Below are 25483 nucleotides of genomic sequence, written 5' to 3' on the forward strand. Positions count from 1 at the left end.
CTGAGCAAAGGGTCTGAAAACTCATGACTATGTGGTGTTTCGTCTTCTCTTTAATAAATTTGCAAACATTTCTACATTTCTGTTTCTTTTTTTCAGTCAAGATGGGGTACAGAGTGTACATTAATGTGAAAAAATGAGCTTTTTTTGAATTAACCAAGTGGCTGCAATGAAACAAAGAGTGAAAATTTTAAAGGGGTCTGAATACTTTCCATACCCACTGTACATAAAAGTATATTAAATGCTCAAAACACCCACATTTTATAGGATTTCAACTTCAGAATTCTAAAGTAGTGATAGGAGAGGAGGAATCAATAGCTACTAATTAAGACTTCTGACTAATCCATTTTTACCTCAATTAGCTTGTTTGCATGCTCACGAAACACCTGGGCATACTCTTTGACTTCCTTTTCATTGCCATTCCTTGCAGCTTCAATCAGAACAAGAAGTGGCACGTTGGTCTCCAGAAAGGAGTCAGATACGTGATCCATAACAGCTTTGCGCAGCTATACAAAATACAAATCACTGATTAAGACAAACAGAAAGAATACAAATGAACAAAAAATAAATGTGTTACTTCCTTAAAGTACCACACTGGGTTTTTTTGTTTTTAATTTCACCAACAGATAGGCATCAGTAATGTATGTTCTCTGTGTTTAGTAAAATACTTACTGGTCGTTGTCTTCTGCTCCCATCACTGCCCTGGTTCTCCTATGCACCATGTGACCAGAGCTGTGACTGGACGGATTACTCCATTGTTTGCTGCACGGACCGGAAATCACTTCTCAGTGTACGTTTATGAGACTCCGATTGAGGTTCTCATTGATAGTGAGAGCTGTTGGCAGTGACTTCTGGCCAGTCAGAGCTGCAGTCACAAAATTACGGAGAGGGAATGGAGCACGGCAAGTAACAGTAGAAGAGAGCAACCGGTAAGCATTTTACTAGAACATACAACACCTACCAAGTGGAGAAAAAGGAGAAAAGAAACCAGAGTGATATTTTAACTTGTCTTTCCAATATTACTCTCTCGCCATAACCGACGTTGGGTGATACGGTTGTGGTGACCATAGCACTATGCCCAGGAAGTACAGGGCATCATATTTGCTAGAGTCCCACGGTTTTCAAAGCAAAACTCAACCTGCAGATGCAGTTGTGTATCTCTATGACCAATGTCAGATCTAGCAGCAGCGGAACAATGAAGAGGTATATTTAAAAAGAGTAGCTAAACCTTTATAAGCCTTTTCATTTTATGTACCCTTTTAATTACAAGCAGATTGGTGGAGATCCAGGTCCTAAGACCCCCACTTGTTACTCAAGCCTCTCCGCCCTCTCCAGAGAGGTGCGCAGCTAAGGCGAAAGGAGCGCGTAGCTCCTGGCTAAGGGTGCACATGGTCTGGTGTACGGATTCAACAGAAGCAAATTCTTCAAATTCCTACGCTTCTATATGCAAATTGCCTCTTCAGAGAAAAAGAGGACTTGAACTCTATAGCGCCACCTGTTGGAAGTAGCGATCCTACAAGTCACAATCAACCCTTTAACGAGTCTTGAAATAGGACTTAGGATAAAAGCCAAATCAGTATCTCAATTCACAGACACTGTTTCGGGCTGTTGGCCCTCCTCAGTGCGAAGCATGAGAACGGATTTGGCTAGGTGAGAGGCTCATGCTTCGCACTGACGAGGGACAACAGCCTGAAACACAGTGTCTGCAAATTGAGATACTGATTTGGCTTTAATCCCAAGTCATATTGCAAGACTCATTAAAGGGTTAATTGTGACTTGTAGGATCGCTACTTCCAACATGTGGCGCTATAGAGTTCAAGTCCTCTTTTTCTCTGAAGAGGCAATTTGCATATTAAATTTCCCGCAGGAGCATTGCACGGCGAATAAGCCTCCTTACCTTGACAAGCCAGAGCTGGTATGTCACTCTCCACAAGGAGAGACCTTACGCCTTGGGCTACTTTCACACTAGCGTCGTGCACTGCACATCACTATGCGTCGTTTTGCAGAAAAGTGCTTGCAGGATGCGTTTTTTCTCCATAGACTTTTATTAGCGACGGGGTGCGACGCATTGCCACACGTCGCAACCGTCGTGCGACGGTTGCATCGGACCGTCGCCACCAAAAAACGTTGCTTGTAACGCTTTTTGGTGCGTCGTCTGCAGCATTTAAACCGCGCATGCGTGGCCGGAACTCCGCCCCACCTCCCCGCACCTCACAATGGGGCAGCGGATGTGTTGGAAAACTGCATCCGCTGCCCCCGTTGTGCGGCGCATTCACAGCTAGCGTCGGTGCACCACAACATCGCATAGCGACGTGCAGTGCACGACGCTAGTGTGAAAGTAGCCTTAGACCTCATATGCTTCCATAGAAATTAAGCCCCATTCTGTGCTGTCTTCTGTCTCACCTCTCGGGTAAATAGGTTTGAGCCAAAGGGTGGGTGTTTTAGGACCCTCATTTATCTGCTTGCAACTAAAATGCATTGACATATGACAAAACCTTTTAAAGATTTAGTTACCATACTCTAAATATTTTCCTATTTACGCCTCATCTCTTTTTTGGTCCATGTGTTATCCGTATGAAATCAGCACAGGGATAACAATTGGATGGCATTTGAGAACTATCCATTTTATAAAAAAATCTATTTCCTTGAATGGTCTTCGTTAATCTACAAATCGGATCAAAAACATTAATTTTTTTTTTTTTTTTGCGGACAGTCTACCAAAAAAAAAATGAACATGCACATGTAAGCATGCCCAAATACCAACTATAGTCTATGTTCTTATTGTGAAAAACAAGGATAGAACAAGTAAGAGTAGCAGTCAGTTGAATGAGGCCCAATTCAAAAAGACACTTCTTTGTACACATTGATAAATGGGTTATTCTTAGAAAACTTACTTGTCGACGCAAGTCTCGCGTTTTTCGTGTCATCTTGTCTATTGCGGTGTTTAAGGCATCGCTTCTCTCCTTTCGTCCAGTCTAAAAAGAGAGTAATCAGATAACAGAAAATGTATAAAGTGTGGAGGGAGTTGAGGCAGAGCAGGTTTCTGTGTGATATATCTTGTGTGATGTCAGGGAAGGAGGCGTCTTTTGGCAACTCCTAACTGTACCGCCAAGTAACATGCAAAAGTCTTGTTATTGCTTATGGTGTTGGGACCTAAATTGTGCATAGTCCCTGAAAAACTTGCCTCAGTAGTTAACCCTTTAGTGACAGAGCCAATTTGGTACTTAACCTCCGGAGCTTTTTTCGTTTTTCGCTCCCCTCCTTTCCAGAGCCGTAACTTTTTTATTATTCCGTCAATATGGCCATGTGAGGGCTAACTTTTTGCGGGAAAAGTAGTACTTTTGAACGATACCATTGGTTTTACCATGTCGTGTAACAGAAAACAGGAAAAAAATTCCAAGTGCGATGAAATTGCAAAAAAAGTGCAATACCACACTTGTTTTTGGTTTGGCTTTTTTGCTAGGTTCACTAAATGCTAAAACGGACCTACCATTGTGATTCTCCAGGTCAGTACGAGTTCATAAACATAAGGATGAATGACCGGGGAGATCAAAACATCCAACACGTGTTTCTCAACGCAGTGATCCAGAACACTGCCCCCATCCCTAAAGGGAAATATGCAAATGCATGTAGAAAGTCGCGGAGACACCATCACGTGTTTCTCAACGCAAGCAATGAATAGCCAGGTCTTTCACTAGGAAGGAACAACCACGGGAAGGGAAATCTTTTCACTAGGCACTGCTCCTAATAGCCAGTTTCCTACTCCACACTGATGAGGGGCAAATACCCCAAAACAGCTGTCTGTGGATGGATACCATGTTTTGGCATAGGTGGTTTTCCTTTATTGGATGCTGCCCTTCCCGTGGTTGTTCCTTCCCGGTGAAAGACCTGGCTATTCATTGCTTGTGTTGAGAAACACGAGATGGTGTCTCCGCGGCTTTTCTACATGCATTACGAGTTCATAGACACCAAACATGTCTAGGTTCTCTTATCTAAGTGGTGAAAAAATATTCAAAAATTTGCTTAAAAAAAATTTTGCGCCATTTTCCGTTACCCGTAGCGTCTCCACTTTTCGTTATCTGGGCTTGGGTGAGGGCTTATTTTTTGCGTGCCGAGCTGATGTTTTTAATTATACCACTTTTGTGCAGATAAGTTTTTTGATCACTCGTTACTGCATTTTAATGCAATATCGCGGTGACAAAAAAAAACGTAATTTTGACATTTTATTTTCTTTTTCCTCGCTACGCCATTTAGCCATCAGGTTAATTTTTTTTATTGATAGATCGGGCGACTCTGAAAGCGGCAATACCAAATGTGTAGGTTTGATTTTTTTTTTATTGGTTTATTTTGATTGGGGTGAAAGGGGGGTGATTTAAACTTTTATATTTTTAAACACTTTTTTTGGCATGCTTCAATAGCCTCCATGGGAGGTTAGAAGCATGCACTACACGATCGCCTCTGCCACATAGAGGTGAAGCACAGCTCACCTCTATGTAGCAGAAATGCAGCATTGCTTTGAGCGCTGACCACAGGGTGGCGCTCACAGCAATCTGCCATCAACAACCATATAAGTCTTAAGGAGACTTCAGGTTGTTATGGCAATGCACCGCTGAACCCCGATCATGTGACGGAGGTCAGCGATGCGAGCGCTTCCGGCGGCGCTTGTTAAATGCCGCTGTCAGAGTTTGATAGTGGCATATAACTAGCTAATGGGCGCGGGCAGGCGATTCCGCTCGCGCCCATTGCGGCCACATGTCAGCTGTTGATAACAGCTGACATGTCACGGCTTTGAGGTGGGCTCACTGCCGTAGCCCACCTCAAAGCGGGGGGAGTCTGCCAGCTGACGTACTATCCCGTCAGCTGGCAGAAAAGGGTTAATGACCAAGCCAATTTTTACAATTCTGACCACTGTTACTGTCATGACAGGGTATAGAGGAGAGGGAGCACCGTTTAACTTTTTGAACGCAAAATTGGCTGGAATAAATGGCAAGCGCCATGTCGCGTTTAGGGGATTCCCTAACATACCTAAACAGTGGAAACCCACCAATTCTAACTCCAACCCTAACACAGTCCTAACCCTAACCCTAAACCCAACACACCTCTAACTGCAACCCTAAACCCAACACACCCCTAACCCCAACCCTAGCTATAACCCCTCCCATAGCTATAACCCCAGCCCTAACCCTTGCCCAACCCTAACCCTAGCTATAACACCAACTGTAACCCTAACCCCAAGCCTAACCCTAGCATTAACCCTAGCTCTAACCTTAACTATAGCTATAACCCCAAATGTAACCATATTCTTCACCCTAACCCAACCCTAGCTCTAACCCCAGCACAAACCCTAGCCCATACCTAGCCCTAACCCTAGCCCAAACCCAACCTCGAACTCCAACCCTAGATCTAACCCCAACTCTAGCACAACTCTAAACACTAACTAAAACAGCAACTGTAACCCCAACCCTAGCCCTAACCCTATCCCTAGCTTTAACCTTAACTCTAACCCCAACCCTAGCTCTAACCCTAGCCCCAAACTCTAGCTCTAACACCAACCCAAACCTCTAGCCCAAACCCTAACCGTAGCCCAAAGCCTAGCTCAAACCCAACTGTAACTCTAACCCTAACACAAACCCCAACCCTAGCCCCAACACTAAGCCAAGTCCAAGCCCCACCCATAACCCAAATCGTAGCCCAAACCCTAACCCTAGCCCAAAACCTAACCCTAGCATTAACCTCAAATATAACCCTAACCCTAGCCCCAAGTCTAACCCCAACGCCAGCTCTAACCCTAGCCCCAACCCTAACCGTAGCTTTAGCCCCAACCATAAACCTAAAAACACTAGCTATAACCCTATCCATAACCCCAACTCCAATAGCCCCAACCCTAACTCCAGATGTAACCAAGAATATAACCCTATTTTTCACCGTAACCGTATCCCCAACCCTAGCCCAAACCCAACCTCTAACCCCAGCGTTAACCCTAGCCCCCAACGTTAACCCTAGCCCCCAACGTTAACCCTAGCCCCCAACGTTAACCCTAGCCCCCAACGTTAACCCTAGCCCCCAACGTTAACCCTAGATCTAACCCCAACACTAGCTATAACACCAACTGTAACCCTAACCCTATCCCTAGCTTTAACCCCAACCCAAATCCAAACCCTAGCCCAAACCCTGGACCAAACCCTAGACCCAATCCGAACCCTAGTTTTAACCCCAATTGTAACCCTAGCCCAAACCCTAACCCAAAGCCTAAACCTAGCCCAAAGCCTAACCCTATCCCTAAGCCTAACCCTAACCCCAACTTTAACCCCGCTTGCTCTAACCATAGCCCAAACCCTAGTTTTAGCCCTAACCCAAACCATAACCCTAGCCCCAATCCTTGCCTAACCCTAAATCTAACCCTAATTCTAGCCCAACCCTAACTAGCTATAACGAACTGTAACCTTAGCCCCAATCCTATCCCTAGCTTTAACCCCAACCCTAGCTAAAATCCTAGCCCCTGCCCAAACCCTAGCCAAAATCCTAGCCCAAACCCTAACCCTAGCTCAAACCCTAACCCTAGCTTTAACCCCAACTGTAACCCTAACCCTAGCTTTAACCCCAACTGTAACCCTAACCCTAGCCCCAACTGTAAGCCCATACCCTAGCTATAACCCCAACCCCTAATGGAAAAATATATTTTTAAATTTTATTATTTTTACCCAACTAAGGAATTGATAAAGGGGCGTTTGATTTACTTTTTTTTTGTTTTTATTTTGATCACCAACCCATCATGTGATCAAAATGAACCAAGAGGAAAAATCACCTATTGTTGCCAGGTGACGGCCGGCAGATCTCTGTGGACACACTGCGCATGCTCCTGTCATTATGTTCCCGGAAGAAGACGCCGTGGGCTGGGGGGACACCGCCGGAGGGACCGGGGGACCTCATTTCTCTCTCCTCTGCTAGATCATATCAGAGGAGAGAGAAATAAATAGGAAATCTGATTTTTTTTTTTGCCTTCGCCGTTATTCTGTGAATAAAGGCAATCTCAACACTGGGGCCGGTTAAAACCGACCCGAATCATGATCTCCAGGTCTCAGCTACCCCGGTAGGCGAGACCCTGGAGATATTCCAACGCTGGGGGGCACTATAACCTTATTTCTCAGCGCCGTTAAAAAGTGGCACTAAGGAATAAGTACCCTTAACTGCCGCCGTTAAAAGGCGTATCGGTGGTCATTAAGCGGTTAAATGACTATGGTGGGTCAAATTTTCAACCAAAATTTTGCAAACTCAAATTAGAAAAAGGATAAGACAAAACGTGTACACACACAATAATCCAGAAGTGCATCATTTGGGGATTTGTGGGGGCTTACAAAAAGAATGACTATGTGAAGGACAAGTCAGGCAAAATAAAAAAAAGCAGGGCTCTGACAGATGTTTCTATACGTCAGCCCATCTATTCATTTGCCATTGGATATGTTCCCATTTAATTATTTCATAAGTGTTCTATAATTGCTTGACTTCATTCACTTCTATTTATTTGTGACCCACAACCAGTGAATTAATAGTGCTTACATTTCCCATGTATTCTGAGAGAAGATCCTGCAAAGCTTGCCGAACGGAATTACACTCGGCTACTATTCGTTCCCGGCGGTCATCACGTGTGCAGGAGGAATCAGCCATGAGAGCAGCTCCACTGATGATACTTTCCAATCGTTCCTCCAAGGATGGTCTAAATCTCTCTTCACTGAAGCCTTGAGGATCCACGATGATTTGTTTCTAATTGAACACAACAGATAATTATTGTATGTTCACAATAGATTATTCACCTTTATACCACGCAGAGTGAGCAAAGGACAAGTTTAATGAAATTGTTATTTTTCTATAAAAATGTTGACATTCTGAGCCGCTTCTCATTTGGATTGAAGAAACATATACACCAGATAACGAAGGTACACAGAACTAAGGAAGCTCAAAGATCTGCTAAAGAACCTTCAAATCAGATGTCCCCAACCTGAGGCTTGGGAGTCACATGCGGCTGACGGGCCATGACGTGTGGCTCACAGCGGTTTCTGACAGCTTATTGCAGTAGCACCAAGTCTAACAGATTGTCGTCTCCAGATGGTGAGCTTTTTGAGTATCTCCATACAGAAAAGATCTGGATATGTATATAGTGTATTCTGGATGGAGAGATAAATATGGTAAGCTGGAGATAGGATGATACTGCTAGTTAGAGGGGTGCATGAAGCTGAATGCGATAGCATAGTGGCAGTGCCTGATGCAAGGATACTGAATGGGGGTAAGGTGGTAACCCCTGAAAGAAAGCTGCCTATATGAGAGGGCGCCACAAGGTCTTGGTTTGATGGCCATCTTTATAGAGGTAATGCGTGGTTCTAGTTATCTCTTCTGTGAGGGGAAGTGGATGTTGTCACTCGGGTGCTCTATATGTTGCTCACGACCATATCTCAGAGCTGAACGTGGCTGTTAAAGGTAAGAAAGTGGGTACCACTGCTTCAGATAAATGTTAATATTCCCATGAGATGTACATACACAGTAAGCAATATGGAATAAAACTGTGAAAAAGAGCAAATAGAAGAGCAAAAGATAAAAGTGGGGTGGGGGGACATGAAAAACTTCATGACACAACCTCTAGAAAAGTTGTATGTGAAGGAATTGAGGGAAATTGAGATTGTCACTGCACAGCAGAGATCCAAACCTCCCACTGGACAGAGATTGTTGGTGCTGATCTACTAAATGAACCTCTGAAGGAAGCATAGCACTGTGGACACTTCATTCACAGAAATGGTGGCGGTCTGAGCAATAAGCCACAAACCAATCAGAAAGTGATGGCAATACGTCATGACTTTCCGGAATAAGAAAACCTCTGAAACAACTGGTGAATACAAAATGAAGTCTTACATCAAAATTGTTCAGCGCAATAGCCAGCTCCCCTCCTCCGTGCTGTGCAGCGATTTCCTCCGATGCAGTGGCCTGTGCTGCGTTAGAGATGCCAGTCACTGCTTGCTGCAGCTGTTTATAGATCAAGTCTCTGTTTGCTTTGTACGCGGCTACATCAGGATGTTGCAGACATGCTTGGGAAGCCGTATACAGAATTGGAATATTCTTCTGCAAAATTCCCCTAGCTGCGGCCATTTGATCTCTGTGTCCCACATCTTTCAACTCCTAAAAGAAAAAAAAAAAGTGAGTGTTATTCAAGTGACACAAGAAAAAAAATGGACACATGGACCCACAGGGTTCTGTTGATCCACACAAACATCAAATAAAGCGATTCTGTGTGTCTGATCAGCGAGACTCTGGTATGTGCTGTGTGAGTGCTATAGGATTCTGTATAAAACAGAGTTCCATCCCGGTCTCATCCATTTTTCAAGGAATTTTTTTTTTTAAAAGTCAGTAGATTTAAAAAAAAAAAACTTCTGTCTACGTCCTTCAGTTTTTAAAAACGGTTAAGAAAAAAATTGATGCAACATGAGAGAAAGTAGGTCCATTAATGATGGATGTAAAAAAGGCCTTTATTGTACAATTGTATACTAAGCAGTCACCCCCTCCATGAATGGGTAGGTGGGGAGTGGCTGTCTATTTAGTATTTTGCACATGTGTTGCCAACATCTTTGCTACATGGGCTGGCTGCATCCTGTAGTGCATTTGTTCAAAGATCTAAGAAGGTAAGCGGTGCTGCCTCTTTTTCTGCTGTACTTTCACAGGATTACCCTAATGACAGGCACAAGGGTCTTCAGCAGATACTCAAGCTGTCAAGGAAAATCATCGGCAACCCCACGATTGCATCACACGTACACCATAGGGTGGTTAGAACAGCAAACCCTGCCAGGATGCACACGGTAAATGCTGCTGTCACAGATCGACAGGAACTGAACCCGCATCAAAGTTAGGGAACTGGCATATGATGTAATTATGGTATACGTCATATGTCGGTAAGGGGCTAAAAAGGATCTATCAAATTCCAGACAGGTCTGTTTCAGTGTACACTGTTTAACCCCTTCATGACCCAGCCTATTTTGGCCTTAATGACCTTGCCGTTTTTTGAAATTCTGACCAGTGTCCCTTTATGAGGTAATAACTCAGGAACGCTTCAACGGATCCTAGCGATTCTGAGATTGTTTTTTCGTGACATATTGGGCTTCATGTTAGTGGTAAATTTAGGTCGATAATTTCTGAGTTTATTTGTGAAAAAAACGGAAATTTGGCAAAAAATTTGAAAATTTCGCAATTTTCACATTTTGAATTTTTATTCTGTTAAACCAGAGAGTTATGTGACACAAAATAGTTAACAAATAACGTTTCCCACATGTCTACTTTACATCAGCACAATTTTGGAAACAATTTTTTTTTTTGCTAGGAAGTTATAAGGGTTAAAATTTGACCAGTGATTTCTCATTTTTACAACAAAATTTACAAAACCATTTTTTTTAGGGACCACCTCACATTTGAAGTCATTTTGAGGGTTCTATATGGCTGAAAATACCCAAAAGTGACACCATTCTAAAAACTGCACCCCTCAAGGTGCTCAAAACCACATTCAAGAAGTTTATTAACCCTTCAGGTGTTTCACAGCAGCAGAAGCAACATGGAAGTAAAAAATGAACATTTAACTTTTTAGTCACAAAAATAGGGATTTTTGTGTACTCACCGTAAAATCCTTTTCTCCGAGCCATTCATTGGGGGACACAGACCATGGGTGTATGCTGCTGCCACCAGGAGGCTGACACTAAGTATTACAAAGAAAGTTAGCTCCTCCCCTGCAGTATACACCCCTCTGCTGGCTCCCAGCTAACCAGTTCGGTGCAAAAGCAGTAGGAGATCAATAACATATAAGCGTATAGCATGTCACATAATATATGAGAGTATAACATATCAAATGATAAAAACAAATACAACTAATAATAGGGAGGGAGCTGTGTCCCCCAATGAATGGCTCGGAGAAAAGGATTTTACGGTGAGTACACAAAAATCCCTATTTCTCCTTCGCCTCATTGGGGGACACAGACCATGGGACGTCCCAAAGCAGTCCCTGGGTGGGGACAACATCAGATCAGGCCGTGTAACCGCTACTTACAAGTGCGCCAAGGCGGCCTGCAAAGTCCGCCTGCCCAGACTCACATCTGTGGAAGTGTGTGAATTATAGTGCTTCAAGAATGCATGCGGACCTGAGACAGGGAGATAGGCTGACATCTAGCGCGGAAGGACTCCTGGATGGTGAAAAGAATCCACCAGGCTAACGAGGCCGATGAACCCGGCTAAACCCTTCCTGTGACCATCGGGAAGCCTACTTACCATCGAGAAGCCCAAGCAAAGTGTCCAACCTTTGGAAGGACGCCGTCCTCGATACGTACCCACTTGGAGCACTCACTACTTCCAGATTATGGAGAACCCATTCCGTTGTGTGGACTGGAGCCGAAAGATGAGAGGACGATGCCCCTGCAACAGTGGGAATACAAAACCACCCTGGCAACGAGGGAATGGGATGGCTTGAGGGCAACGATGCATAGATGGTAATAAGGAAAAAAGACTGAAAGGAACAGAGTGGGAAGCTCTGAAGACTCATCAGGATGACAAGAACGCATAGAAAAAAGGGGAGTGACGTTCCCTTATTGTAAAGTCTTTCTGGATCGAAAAAAGGAGTGTACTGTAAGATCCCCAGGACCATTAAGGTCCCCCAGATCTAACGGTACCCGGTAGGGAAGAACTACAGGTGGAGACTCCCTGCGAGAAGGTCCATAGTTCCAATTTTGACGAAATAAGACGGAGAAATACTAGTACCGCAAGCGAGAAAACCTGACATGGTCAGTGCGGGTCTCCCAGGATCACTGGGGGCCTTTTCCGCTTCCAAAAAGGTCTCAGACGTAGTGGAAGAGGAGTTATGGAAATTGGTACCGTGGAAGAAACGGAGTATGCACTGCGATAGACTTGGATCTTGCAGCCAAACCATGAACTGGAGTACATAGGCGTTCAGCTTGGACGCCATCCGACCGACATCTGGAGTACTCCAGTGAAGGCAGATGTGAAGGAAGACTTCCGAGTGAAGTTCCCACTCACTTGAGGAGAAAAACCCTGACGGCTGAATATGTCAGCCGCCCAGTGTTCTACTCCAGGGACATGTACTGTAGAGATCACCGAATGATAGATCTCGGCCCATTAGAGAGTGCGAGGTACCTCGGCCATGGCGCTTGACTGTGGGTACCTGCGAGATGATTGACGTATGGCACAGCCGTGGCATTATCCAAATTGAAGACGGATGGTTGACCCGCCTAAGGGCAGTGGACCTGCTGTGGGATTAGCCGTACTGTTCAGATCCCCAGAGAAATGATCGGGAGAAGAAGACGGGCATTGGTATCCCTAATAACCATTGGACCAGAAGAAGGCTCTGGATGAGGAAGGAGCTTAGAAACTACCTTTTGAAAGCCTGATTGACTTGCTGAAAACGAGCGGAGCAAAAGAAAACTACTTCCGTTTTCATCTTATTGCTCAGAACCCTCCTAGCTAATTGAATGAACCGAGGGAATGAGTGATCAAGTGCACAAGCTCCGTGTTGAAGGGCCACGACCTTGACTCGAGAGAGAGAATTACCATCCTTCTTGTGCAGGATCATCGTCAAAGAGGATCTGCTGGGCTGGGAATGAGGAAAAAACTTGTCTAAGTTTAGCTGCTAGCCCAAGTGAGAGGGTATTGCAAGTGATATAGACGACTTAGCGTAGTCCTTGTAGAGCAGCTAGAGAGTCGACCGAGTAGGGCAGGACGACCATGTTTCTAAGGTGCAAGAAGCGCATGACAACCGTCATGACCCTTGCGACCACTCTGGTGTGGTAGCCAGGCAGAAGGGCCAGGTCGTGAAAATACTGTTCGCGAATGGAAAGGCGAAGAGAATATAGTAGAGAGGAGAAATAGGTATGTGAGGGAAGAATCCCGAATGACGATGGATGCCAGAAAACAACCACGTTTCTCTGTTGAAGTAGTGGCTGAGCGGAGGAACTCCATCCGAAAAAAGAGAGGGCCCTGTCAAAGGTTGTTAGAAGTTTGGGGTCCAGAAACGGAGATACTTTTCATTCCCTCCATTTTGGAACCAAGATCCCTTAGATCTAGACTGTCCTGGCCAATGCTTCCACTGCTGGTTGAGCTTGAAGAAGAGATACGATCCCTTGCTAGTCTCCCGCTCAGAAGATTTGATTGGCCAGCTATACTGTGGAACGAAGTAGATAAGATCTGGGACCCGGAGACTTTCATTCTCTCCCTTTGGTCAAGCAACCCATGTGGCGGCTAAGGAAGGGTAGAGCGCTAAACCCGAAACCACAGGACGGAACTAACTAGACCTGCTATCCGACCGTCTGTGGAATCTTAATTGATGATACACCGGCCAGGATACTGGTAGGAATACCGCAAGAAATTCTGCCCGGCGAGTCTGTCAAGTGACAGAATGCGGGACTGTACCCAGCAGGTCTCTGCCATCGTGCAGAGAAGAAAATAAGGAAAAAAATAAAAATAAATAAAAAATAAAAACCTCGATCCACCATCTCTTAACAGGGAAGTGGAGAGGAATCGTCCACTTTCTTGCATCTGATACAAAGGGGGGAAAAAACCTCCTTGTTGGGACGCCACAAATGTGTGCCTCAGTACATCCCCAGAATTGAGGTTTCCGAGTGGACAGGGCAGGTTGTGGCGATAGACCTGGATGCAGAAGAAGATACATGGAGGCGACACTCCGTGTGCTCGTCTGTTGAAGGTGTGGGGGGAAATCGGAGCCCTTAAAGGGACCCGTCGCCCATAAAATTCTGACCAGGTATGGTATCCTACTTAGAGGTCTTCCAGTGCATCACCGTCAAATGTTGATGGAGATTATCTAGAATACTTGCGGCCCCTGCTAGCCGACGGCTCCCATTGTAGGAGAGGGAGCATGTGAGTGCTCCAGAGCTCAGTTAGGGTGACCAGCTTAGGATAGATGATGTGCCCTTAAGACCAGTAAATACTGGTCATGCGCCTTTAAGGCTAGGGGTTACTGGCCATAAGCCTTTAAGACCAGGGAATACTGGTCTTGTGCCTTTTGTAAGATGAAATACTGTTCATGTGCCTTTAAAAGCAGGGCATGCTGAAATCCAGGAGATAATGGTCATGTGCCCTTAAAACCAGGGTATGCTGGTCATTTGCGTTTAAGACCAGGGCGTACTGGTCCTGAGCCTTTAAGTCCAGGGCAAAATGGTCACGTGCCTTAAAGACCTGGGCATACTGGTCGTGTGCCTTTAAAAGCCAGGGCGTACTGGACATGAGCCTTTAAGACCAGGGCATACTGGTCATGTGCCTAGAAAACCAGGACGTACTAGTCATGTGCCTTTAAGACCAGGGCATACTGGATATTGCGTTTAAGACCAGGGGATACTGGTCACGTGCCTTTAAGACCAGGGCATACTGGTCATGTGCCTTGAAAACCAGGACGTACTAGTTATGTGCCTTTAAGACCAGGGCATACTGGTTATTGCGTTTAAGACCAGGGGATACTGGTCACGTGCCCTTAAGACCAGGGCATACTGGTCATGGCCTTGAAAAACCAGGACGTACTAGACATTAAGAACAAAAAAGCTGGTCATGCTCCTTTAAGACCAGTCATGAGAGGAATGTAGGAACAAGAGCTGGTCATGTGTCTTTAAGACGAGGGCACACTTGCCATGTGCCTTTAAGACCAGTGCCTACTGGCCCTGTGCCTTTAAGGCCAGGGCCTACTGGCCTGATTAAGTACTAAGGAAAAGGAGACCGGCTCCTGGCAGAGCAGAGAATGCTGGGGATGTGACCCTTTTAAAACTAGGGGACCCTTAAGACCAGGGAATGCTGGTCCTGGGTTTAATAAAAAGGCATGGAAAGCTGGGGATGCACCTATGGGCCCAGCGACTACCGAGGCAGAGTAGCAAATACCAGGGAATGAGTCACCAGGGAATGAGTCACCAGGGAATGAGTCATGAGAGCTTCATTGCTGGGAACTCACAGCTCTCCGTTTGCAAGCCTGCATACTGTATTATACATTCTGCAGTGTGCAGGAGCACCAGAAAATTGCAGCCTTAAGGATATAAAAAAAAAAAACAGGGAAGCTAGTCCCTTAATGCTGCCGGGATGCGTGCCGGGGGGGGGGGGGGGGGGTTCCGATTCACCTTACTCAGGTTCTGAGTCCCCCGACTGGAATAGCGCTGACTTCAGCGCTGAAAAACCGCCGGCCGCAGCCCCCTCCAGAAGAAATAGTGACCGCAATGGAGGAGGAGGAAGATGGCCGCCGAGATCTCGTCTGGAACGAGAAGCGCCTGAATAGGGGGGCGGAGCCGCTAGAAGGGAGCAAGCGGTGGGCGGGGCTTCCCGGGCTGCGGCCTAAACAGGGCCAAAGCCGGGGACTAAAGTTATGGCTTCGGCCGGCGCGCACCCGCAGATTGAGGGGAAAAGAGCTCTGTGGGGACCCAGTCGCTATGGAGCCCTCCTCTGACCGTCGGAACACCCAAATCTCACGGAGCACTTACCCCAATATGGAGGGGGACCATGGCAGATGCTGCAGGTAGGAGCTGTGCCCGGGTAGATAGGACGATGCATGGTTGGGGGGGCCTCCATCCACCATCCCTGCAGAAGGGGGGTGGAGAGGAACCGTCCGCCTCCTTGTACCATCCGCTTTTTCAGTGGTGATGCAGTGGGGGCTGCTCGGACGCCACGCTGGAAGGTGCCTCTGTACAGCCGAGGGTAAAACCTGGTGGACAGGGCTGAATGTCCGGCAATAGGCCTGGCTGCAGAAGAGGATACTGAAGGTAAAACTCCAGTGCTCGTCTGATAAGGGAGGGGGGAGATCGGTGCCCTTGAAGGGGCCCGTCGCCCCTAGAATCAGCTCAGGCAGTGGCTTCCCACGTCGCAGGAGAGGATACGGAGAGGTAAAACTCCCGTGCTCGCCTGTTGATGGTTCGAGGAGATCGGAACATGAAAGAATCCGTCGCCCCATTCGACCGTAGTAAAAAGTAAAAAACGGAAAAAAAGAGTTCTTTGGGTCTGAATAGCAGACCCGTCCGTGTGCCTCCTACGGACACTAAGCAAGAACTGGTTAGCTGGGAGCCAGCAGAGGGGTGTATACTGCAGGGGAGGAGCTAACTTTCTTTGTAATACTTAGTGTCAGCCTCCTGGTGGCAGCAGCATACACCCATGGTCTGTGTCCCCCAATGAGGCGAAGGAGAAATGATCTTTTAACAACAATTTTTTTATTTTCCCAGCGGTAAAAGGAGAAACTGGACCACGGACGTTGTTGTCCAATTTGTCCTGAGTACGCTGATACCTCATATGTGGGGGTAAACCACTGTTTGGGCGCACGGCAGGGCTCGGAAGGGAAGGAGCGCCATTTGACTTTTTGAATGAAAAATTGGCTCCAATCTTTAGCGGACACCATGTCACGTTTGGAGAGCCCCCGTGTGCCTAAACATTGGAGCTCCCCCACAAGTGACCCCATTTTGGAAACTAGACCCCCCAAGGAACTTATCTAGAAGCATAGTGAGCACTTTAAACCCCCAGGTGCTTCACAAATTGATCCGTAAAAATGAAAAAGTACTTTTTTTTCACAAAAAAATTATTTTAGCCTCAATTTTTTCATTTTCACATGGGCAACAGGATAAAATGGATCCTAAATTTTGTTGGGCAATTTCTCCTGAGTACACCAATACCTCACATGTGGGGGTAAACCACTGTTTGGGCACATGGTAAGGCTCGGAAGGGAAGGAGCGCCATTTGACTTTTTGAATGAAAAATTATCTCCATCGTTAGCGGACACCATGTCGCGTTTGGAAAGCCCCTGTGTGCCTAAACATTGGAGCTCCTCCACAAGTGACCCCATTTTGGAAACTAGACCCCCCAAGGAACTCATCTAGAGGCATAGTGAGCACTTTAAACCCCCAGATGCTTCACAAATTGATCCGCAAAAATGAAAAAGTACTTTTTTTTCACACAAAATTTCTTTTAGCCTCAATTCTTTCATTTTCACATGGGCAACAGGATAAAATGGATCCTAAAATTTGGGCAATTTCTCCTGAGTATGCCGATACCTCATATGTGGGGGTAAACCACTGTTTGGGTGCACGGCAAGGCTCGGAAGGGGAGGCGTGCCATTTGACTTTTTGAATGGAAAATTAGCTCCAATCGTTAGCGGACACCATGTCGCGTTTGGAGAGCCCCTGTGTGCCTAAACATTGGAGCTCCCCTACAAGTGACCCCATTTTGGAAACTAGACCCCCCAAGGAACTTATCTAGATGCATAGTGAGCACTTATAACCCCCAGGTGCTTCACAGAAGTTTATAACGCAGAGCCGTGAAAATAAAAAAATAATTTTTCTTTCCTCAAAAATGATTTTTAGCCCAGAATTTTTTATTTTCCCAAGGGTAATAGGAGAAATTGGATCCCAAATGTTGTTGTCCAGTTTGTCCTGAGTACGATGATACCCCATATGTGGGGGTAAACCACTGTTTGGGCACACGGCAGGGCTCGGAAGGGAAGGCACGCCATTTGGCTTTTTGAATGGAAAATTAGCTCCAATCATTAGCGGACACCATGTCGCGTTTGGAGACCCCTGTGTGCCTAAACATTGGAGCTCCCGCACAAGTGACCCCATTTTGGAAACTAGACCTCCCAAGGAACTAATCTAGATGTGTGGTGAGCACTTTGAACCCCCAAGTGCTTCACAGAAGTTTATAACGCAGAGCCGTGAAAATAAAAAATGTGTTTCCTTTCCTCAAAAATATTTTTTAGCCCAGAATTTTTTTATTTTTGCAAGAGTAACAGGAGAAATTGGACCCCAAAAGTTGTTGTCCAGTTTCTCCTGAGTACGCTGATACCCCATATGTGGGGGTAAACCACTGTTTGGGCACATGCCGGGGCTCGGAAGGGAAGTAGTGACGTTTTGGAATGCAGACTTTGATGGAATGGTCTGCGGGCATCATGTTACGTTTGCAGAGCCCCTGATATGCCTAAACAGTAGAAACCCCCCACAAGTGACCCCATTTTGGAAACTAGACCCCCCAAGGAACTTATCTAGATGTGTGGTGAGCACGTTCAACCCCCAAGTGCTTCACAGAAGTTTACAACGCAGAGCCGTGAAAATAAAAAATCATTTTTCTTTCCTCAAAAAAGATGTTTTAGCAAGCAATTTTTTATTTTCACAAGGGTAACAGGAGAATTTGGACCCCAATATTTGTTGCCCAGTTTGTTGTGAGTACGCTGATACCCCATATGTGGGGGTAAACCACTGTTTGGGCGCACGTCAGGGCTCGGAAGGGAAGTAGTGACATTTGAAATGCAGACTTTGATGGAATGGTCTGCGGGCGTCACATTGCATTTGCAGAGCCCCTGATGTGCCTAAACAGTAGAAACCCCCCACAAGTGACCCCATTTTGGAAACTAGACCCCCCAAGGAACTTATCTAGATGTGTGGTGAGCACGTTCAACCCCCAAGTGCTTCACAGAAGTTTACAACGCAGAGCCGTGAAAATAAAAAATCATTTTTCTTTCCTCAAAAAAGATGTTTTAGCAAGCAATTTTTTATTTTCACAAGGGTAACAGGAGAATTTGGACCCCAATATTTGTTGCCCAGTTTGTTGTGAGTACGCTGATACCCCATATGTGGGGGTAAACCACTGTTTGGGCGCACGTCAGGGCTCGGAAGGGAAGTAGTGACATTTGAAATGCAGACTTTGATGGAATGGTCTGCGGGCGTCACATTGCATTTGCAGAGCCCCTGATGTGCCTAAACAGTAGAAACACCCCACAAGTGACCCCATTTTGGAAACTAGACCCCCGAAGGAACTTATCTAGATGTGTGGTGAGCACTTTCAACCCCCAAGTGCTTCACAGAAGTTTATAACGCAGAGCCGTGAAAATAAAAAATAATTGTTCTTTCCTCAAAAATTATGTTTTAGCAAGTAATTTTTTATTTTTGCAAGGGTAACAGGAGAAATTGGACCCCAACAGTTGTTGCCCAGTTTGTCCTGAGTACGCTGGTACCCCAAATGTGGGGGTAAACCACTGTTTGGGCGCACGTCGGGGCTTGGAAGGGCGGGAGCACCATTTGACTTTTTGAACGCAAGATTGGCTGGAATCAATGGTGGCGCCATGTTGCGTTTGGAGACCCCTGATGTGCCTAAACAGTGGAAACCCCTCATTTCTAACTTCAACACTAACCCCAACACACCCCTAATCCTAATCCCAACTGTAGCCATAACCCTAATCACAACCCTAACCCCAACACACCCCTAACCACAACCCTAACCGCAACACACCCGTAACCCTAATTCCAACCCTAATCCTAACCCTAATCCCAACCGTAACCCTAATCCCAACCCTAACCACAACTGTAACCCCAACACACCCCTAACCCTATCCGTAACCCTAACCACAAGCCTAATCTTAACCCTATTTCAAACCCTAGCCCTAATTCCAACCCTAACTCTAATTCCAACCCTAACCCTAAGGCTATGTGCCCACGTTGCGGATTCGTGTGAGATTTTTCCGCACGATTTTTGAAAAATCTGCAGGTAAAAGGCACTGCGTTTTACCTGCGGATTTACAGCAGATTTCCAGTGTTTTTTTGTGCGGATTTCACCTGCGGATTCCTATTGAGGAACAGGTGTAAAACGCTGCGGAATCCGCACAAAGAATTGACATGCTGCGGAAAATACAACGCAGCGTTTCTGCACGGAATTTTCCGCACCATGGGCACAGCGGATTTGGTTTTCCTTAGGTGTACATGGTACTGTAAACCTGATGGAAAACTGCTTCGAATTCGCAGCGGCCAATCCGCTGCGGATCCACGGCCAATCCGCTGCGGATCCGCGGTCAATCCGCTACCGATCCGCTGCCAATCCGCTGCGGATCCGCGGCCGATCCGCTGCCGATCCGCTGCCGATCCGCTGCCGATTCGCTCTGTGTGCACATGCCATAACCCTACCCCTAACCCTACCCGTAACCCTAACCCTAACCCTACCCCTAGTTCTAACCCTAGTTCTAACCCTAACCCTAGTGGGAAAAAAAAAAAAAATTTCTTTATTTTATTATTGTCCCTATGGGGGTGATAAAGGGGGGGGGGGTTATTTATTATTTTTTTTATTTCGATCGCTGTGATAGAACCTACCACAGCGATCAAAATGTACTTGTAAGGAATCTGCCGACTGGCAGATTCGGCGGGCGCACTGAGCATGCGCCCACCATTTTCCAAGATGGCGGCGCCCAGCGAGGAGACGGCCGGACACCGGGAGGATCGGTAAGTATGAAGGGGTGGTGGGGGGGTGGATCGGAGCACAGGGGGGGTGATCGGAGCACGAGGGGGGGGGATCTGAGCAAGGAGGGAGCGGACAGGAGGACGGGGGAGCCGGAAGGCGGACGGAGGGGACCGGACCCCATAACGGAGGACTGGGGGGGCGATCGGTGGGTGTGGGGGGGGTCACTTTAGTATTTCCAGCCATGGCCGATGATATTGCAGCATCGGCCATGGCTGGATTGTAATATTTCACCAGTTTTTTAGGTGAAATATTACAAATCGCTCTGATTGGCAGTTTCACTTTCAACAGCCAATCAGAGCGATCGTAGCCACGGGGGGTGAAGCCACCCCCCCTGGGCTGAAGCACCACTCCCCCTGTCTCTGCAGATCGGGTAAAATGGGAGTTAACCCCTTCACCCGATCTGCAGGGACGCGATCCCTCCATGACGCATACGCTGCGTCATAGGTCGGGAAGGCACAGACTTTCATGACGCAGCGTATGCGTCAAAGGTCGGGAAGGGGTTAATCCCCATGAATAATAATTCTGGATAATCTTTTCTTATAACTCTGCATTGTTTTGTTCCCATTATTCCTGGAATGCATGACTAGATTAACAACTAGGCATCACCAATTCCATGGTCAATGGAGAAACTCGCTGCACATGGGCACTGTTGTGAATTTGCTTTTTGCTCCCTCTAGTGGTTACTAGTTTTTTTTACTCTGGTTTTTCTGTCATTCCTTTTATCCGCACCTGGGTCGTTAGTTAGGGGTGTTGCTATATAAGCTCCCTGGACCTTCAGTTCAATGCCTGGCAACGTAGTTATCAGAGCTAGTCTGCTGTGCTCTTGTCTACTGATCCTGGTTCCAGTTATATCAGCTAAGTCTGCCTTTTGCTTTTTGCTATTTGTTTTGGTTTTGTATTTTTGTCCAGCTTGTTCCAAATCTATATCCTGACCTTTGCTGGAAGCTCTAGGGGGCTGGTGTTCTCCCCCCGGACCGTTAGACGGTTCGGGGGTTCTTGAATTTCCAGTGTGGATTTTGATAGGGTTTTTGTTGACCATATAAGTTACCTTTCTTTATTCTGCTATCAGTAAGCGGGCCTCTCTGTGCTAAACCTGGTTCATTTCTGTGTTTGTCATTTCCTCTTACCTCACCGTCATTATTTGTGGGGGGCTTCTATCCAGCTTTGGGGTCCCCTTCTCTGGAGGCAAGAAAGGTCTTTGTTTTCCTCTACTAGGGGTAGCTAGATTCTCCGGCTGGCGCGTGTCATCTAGAATCAACGTAGGAATGATCCCCGGCTACTTCTAGTGTTGGTGTTAGGAGTAGATATATGGTCAACCCAGTTACCACTGCCCTATGAGCTGGATTTTTGTATTCTGCAGACTTCCACGTTCCTCTGAGACCCTCGCCATTGGGGTCATAACAGTTTGCCAGGCCAGTATTAAATGTTTAATGCATTGCAGAAGAGGGATTATAAGAAAGAAGATTCTGAGTTTTTTTTTTTTTTTTTTTTTCTTCTTCCCCTTTACCTCAGAGTGGCTATGCTTGCTGCAGACATGAATGTCCAGACCTTGATTACAAGTGTGGACCAGCTGGCTACTCGTGTGCAGGGCATACAAGACTATGTTATCAGAAATCCTAGGTCAGAACCTAAAATACCGATTCCTGAACTGTTTTCCGGAGACAGGTTAAGGTTTAGGAATTTCGTGAATAATTGTAAATTGTTTTTGTCCCTGAGACCCTGTTCATCTGGAGATTCTGCTCAGCAAGTAAAAATTGTTATTTCGTTCTTACGGGGCGACCCTCAGGATTGGGCTTTTTCGCTGGCGCCAGGAGATCCGGCATTAGCTGATCTTGATGCGTTTTTTCTGGCGCTCGGTTTACTTTATGAGGAACCCAATCTTGAGATTCAGGCAGAAAAGGCCTTGCTGGCTATGTCTCAGGGGCAGGACGAGGCTGAAGTGTATTGCCAAAAATTTCGGAAATGGTCTGTGCATGACTCCTGAACACCGCGAGGTGATACGTTTCCTGGTTTTACATAAAATGCATGATTTGGTTGTTTTAGGGCTGCCATGGTTACAGACCCATAATCCAGTCCTGGACTGGAAGGCTATGTCAGTCTCAAGTTGGGGCTGTCGTGGTATTCATGGGGATTCCCTGTCTGTGTCTATTGCTTCTTCTACGCCTTCGGAAGTTCCGGAGTATTTGTCTGATTATCAGGATGTCTTCAGTGAGTCTGAGTCCAGTGCACTGCCTCCTCATAGGGACTGTGACTGTGCTATAGATTTGATCCCGGGCAGTAAATTTCCTAAGGGAAGACTGTTTAATCTGTCGGTACCTGAACATACCGCTATGCGTTCATATATCAAGGAGTCTCTGGAGAAAGGACATATTCGTCCGTCTTCTTCCCCTCTTGGTGCGGGATTCTTTTTTGTGGCAAAAAAGGACGGATCTTTGAGACCTTGTATTGATTATCGGCTTTTGAATAAGATCACTGTCAAATTTCAGTATCCTTTACCGCTGTTGTCTGACTTGTTTGCCCGGATTAAGGGTGCCAAGTGGTTCACCAAGATAGACCTTCGTGGTGCGTACAACCTTGTGCGCATTAAGCAAGGTGATGAATGGAAAACCGCATTCAATACGCCCGAAGGTCATTTTGAGTACTTAGTGATGCCTTTTGGGCTCTCCAATGCGCCTTCAGTTTTTCAGTCCTTTATGCATGACATTTTCCGGAAGTATCTGGATAAATTTTTGATTGTTTATCTGGATGATATTTTGGTTTTTTCTGATAATTGGGATTCGCATGTGGAGCAGGTCAGGTTGGTCTTTAAAATTTTGCGTGAAAATTCTTTGTTTGTCAAGGGCTCAAAGTGTCTCTTTGGTGTACAGAAGGTTCCCTTTTTGGGGTTCATTTTTTTCCCCTTCTGCTGTGGAGATGGACCCAGTCAAGGTCCGAGCTATTCTTGATTGGACTCAGCCCTCGTCAGTTAAGAGTCTTCAGAAGTTCTTGGGCTTCGCTAACTTCTACCGTCGTTTTATCGCTAATTTTTCTAGCATTGTGAAACCTTTGACGGATATGACCAAGAAGGGCTCCGATGTAGCTAACTGGGCTCCTGCTGCCGTGGAGGCTTTCCAGGAGTTGAAACGCCGGTTTACTTCGGCGCCTGTTTTGTGCCAGCCTGACGTCTCACTTCCCTTTCAGGTTGAGGTGGATGCTTCGGAGATTGGGGCAGGGGCCGTTTTGTCGCAGAGAGGCCCTGGTTGCTCTGTTATGAAACCTTGTGCCTTTTTCTCTAGGAAGTTTTCGCCTGCCGAGCGAAATTATGATGTGGGCAATCGGGAGTTGTTGGCCATGAAATGGGCATTTGAGGAGTGGCGTCATTGGCTCGAGGGTGCTAAGCATCGTGTGGTGGTCTTGACTGATCACAAAAATCTGATGTATCTCGAGTCTGCTAAACGCCTTAATCCGAGACAGGCCCGCTGGTCATTGTTTTTCTCCCGCTTTGATTTTGTTGTCTCGTATTTACCAGGTTCAAAGAATGTGAAGGCCGATGCTCTTTCTAGGAGCTTTGTGCCTGATGCTCCTGGAGTCACTGATCCTGTTGGTATTCTTAAAGATGGAGTTATCTTGTCAGCTATTTCTCCGGATCTGCGACGTGTGTTGCAGAGATTTCAGGCTGATAGGCCTGAGTCTTGTCCACCTGACAGACTGTTTGTCCCGGATAAGTGGACCAGCAGAGTCATTTCCGAGGTTCATTCCTCGGTGTTGGCAGGTCACCCGGGAATTTTTGGCACCAGAGATCTGGTGGCCAGGTCCTTTTGGTGGCCTTCCTTGTCAAGGGATGTGCGGTCATTTGTGCAGTCCTGTGGGACTTGTGCTCGAGCTAAGCCTTGCTGTTCTCGTGCCAGCGGTTTACTCTTGCCCTTGCCTGTCCCGAAGAGACCTTGGACACATATCTCCATGGATTTCATTTCTGATCTTCCGCTATCTCAGGGCATGTCCGTTATCTGGGTGATATGTGATCGCTTCTCCAAGATGGTCCATTTGGTTCCTTTGCCTAAGCTGCCTTCCTCTTCCGATCTGGTTCCTGTGTTTTTCCAGAACGTGGTTCGTTTGCACGGCATCCCTGAGAATATTGTGTCAGACAGAGGATCCCAGTTCGTTTCCAGGTTCTGGCGATCCTTTTGTAGTAGGATGGGCATTGATTTGTCGTTTTCGTCTGCTTTCCATCCTCAGACTAATGGACAGACGGAGCGAACCAATCAGACTTTGGAGGCTTATTTGAGGTGTTTTGTCTCTGCTGATCAGGACGATTGGGTGACATTCTTGCCGTTGGCTGAGTTTGCCCTTAATAATCGGGCTAGTTCCGCCACCTTGGTTTCGCCTTTTTTCTGCAACTCTGGTTTCCATCCTCGCTTTTCTTCGGGTCATGTGGAGCCTTCTGACTGTCCTGGGGTGGATTCTGTGGTGGATAGGTTGCAGCAGATCTGGAATCATGTGGTGGACAACTTGAAGTTGTCACAGGAGAAGGCTCAGCGCTTTGCCAACCGCCGTCGCGGTGTGGGTCCCCGACTACGCGTTGGGGATTTGGTATGGCTTTCTTCCCGCTTTGTTCCTATGAAGGTCTCCTCTCCCAAATTTAAACCTCGTTTTATTGGGCCTTACAAGATATTGGAAATCCTTAATCCTGTATCTTTTCGTCTGGATCTTCCTGTGTCGTTTGCTATTCACAATGTATTTCATAGGTCCTTGTTGCGGCGGTACATTGTGCCTGTAGTTCCTTCTGCTGAGCCTCCTGCTCCGGTGTTGGTTGAGGGCGAGTTGGAGTACGTGGTGGAGAAGATCTTGGATTCTCGCCTCTCCAGGCGGAGGCTTCAGTACCTGGTCAAGTGGAAGGGCTATGGTCAGGAGGATAATTCCTGGGTGGTCGCCTCTGATGTTCATGCGGCCGATTTAGTTCGTGCCTTTCATGCCGCTCATCCTGATCGCCCTGGTGGTCGTGGTGAGGGTTCGGTGACCCCTCACTAAGGGGGGGGTACTGTTGTGAATTTGCTTTTTGCTCCCTCTAGTGGTTACTAGTTTTTTGACTCTGGTTTTTCTGTCATTCCTTTTATCCGCACCTGGGTCGTTAGTTAGGGGTGTTGCTATATAAGCTCCCTGGACCTTCAGTTCAATGCCTGGCAACGTAGTTATCAGAGCTAGTCTGCTGTGCTCTTGTCTA

The 25483-nt window shown here is 46.5% G+C and overlaps 1 protein-coding gene across 1 annotated transcript in view; it reads right to left on the bottom strand.

Moving 5' to 3' along the window:
- Positions 1-25483, bottom strand: part of CTNNA1 (catenin alpha 1) — a 119662-nt gene that overhangs the window by 40518 nt on the left and 53661 nt on the right. Inside the window, exons 6-9 of the mRNA XM_077266024.1 lie at positions 8899-9162; positions 7555-7758; positions 2892-2972; positions 351-503 (exon numbers count right to left, since the gene is read on the bottom strand). Coding sequence (XP_077122139.1) covers positions 351-503; positions 2892-2972; positions 7555-7758; positions 8899-9162 — 702 coding nt within the window. The remainder of the gene's footprint in view (positions 1-350; positions 504-2891; positions 2973-7554; positions 7759-8898; positions 9163-25483) is intronic.

The sequence above is a fragment of the Ranitomeya variabilis genome, chromosome 5 (genome assembly GCF_051348905.1).
Source record: "Ranitomeya variabilis isolate aRanVar5 chromosome 5, aRanVar5.hap1, whole genome shotgun sequence".
Taxonomy (NCBI): Eukaryota; Metazoa; Chordata; class Amphibia; order Anura; family Dendrobatidae; genus Ranitomeya; species Ranitomeya variabilis.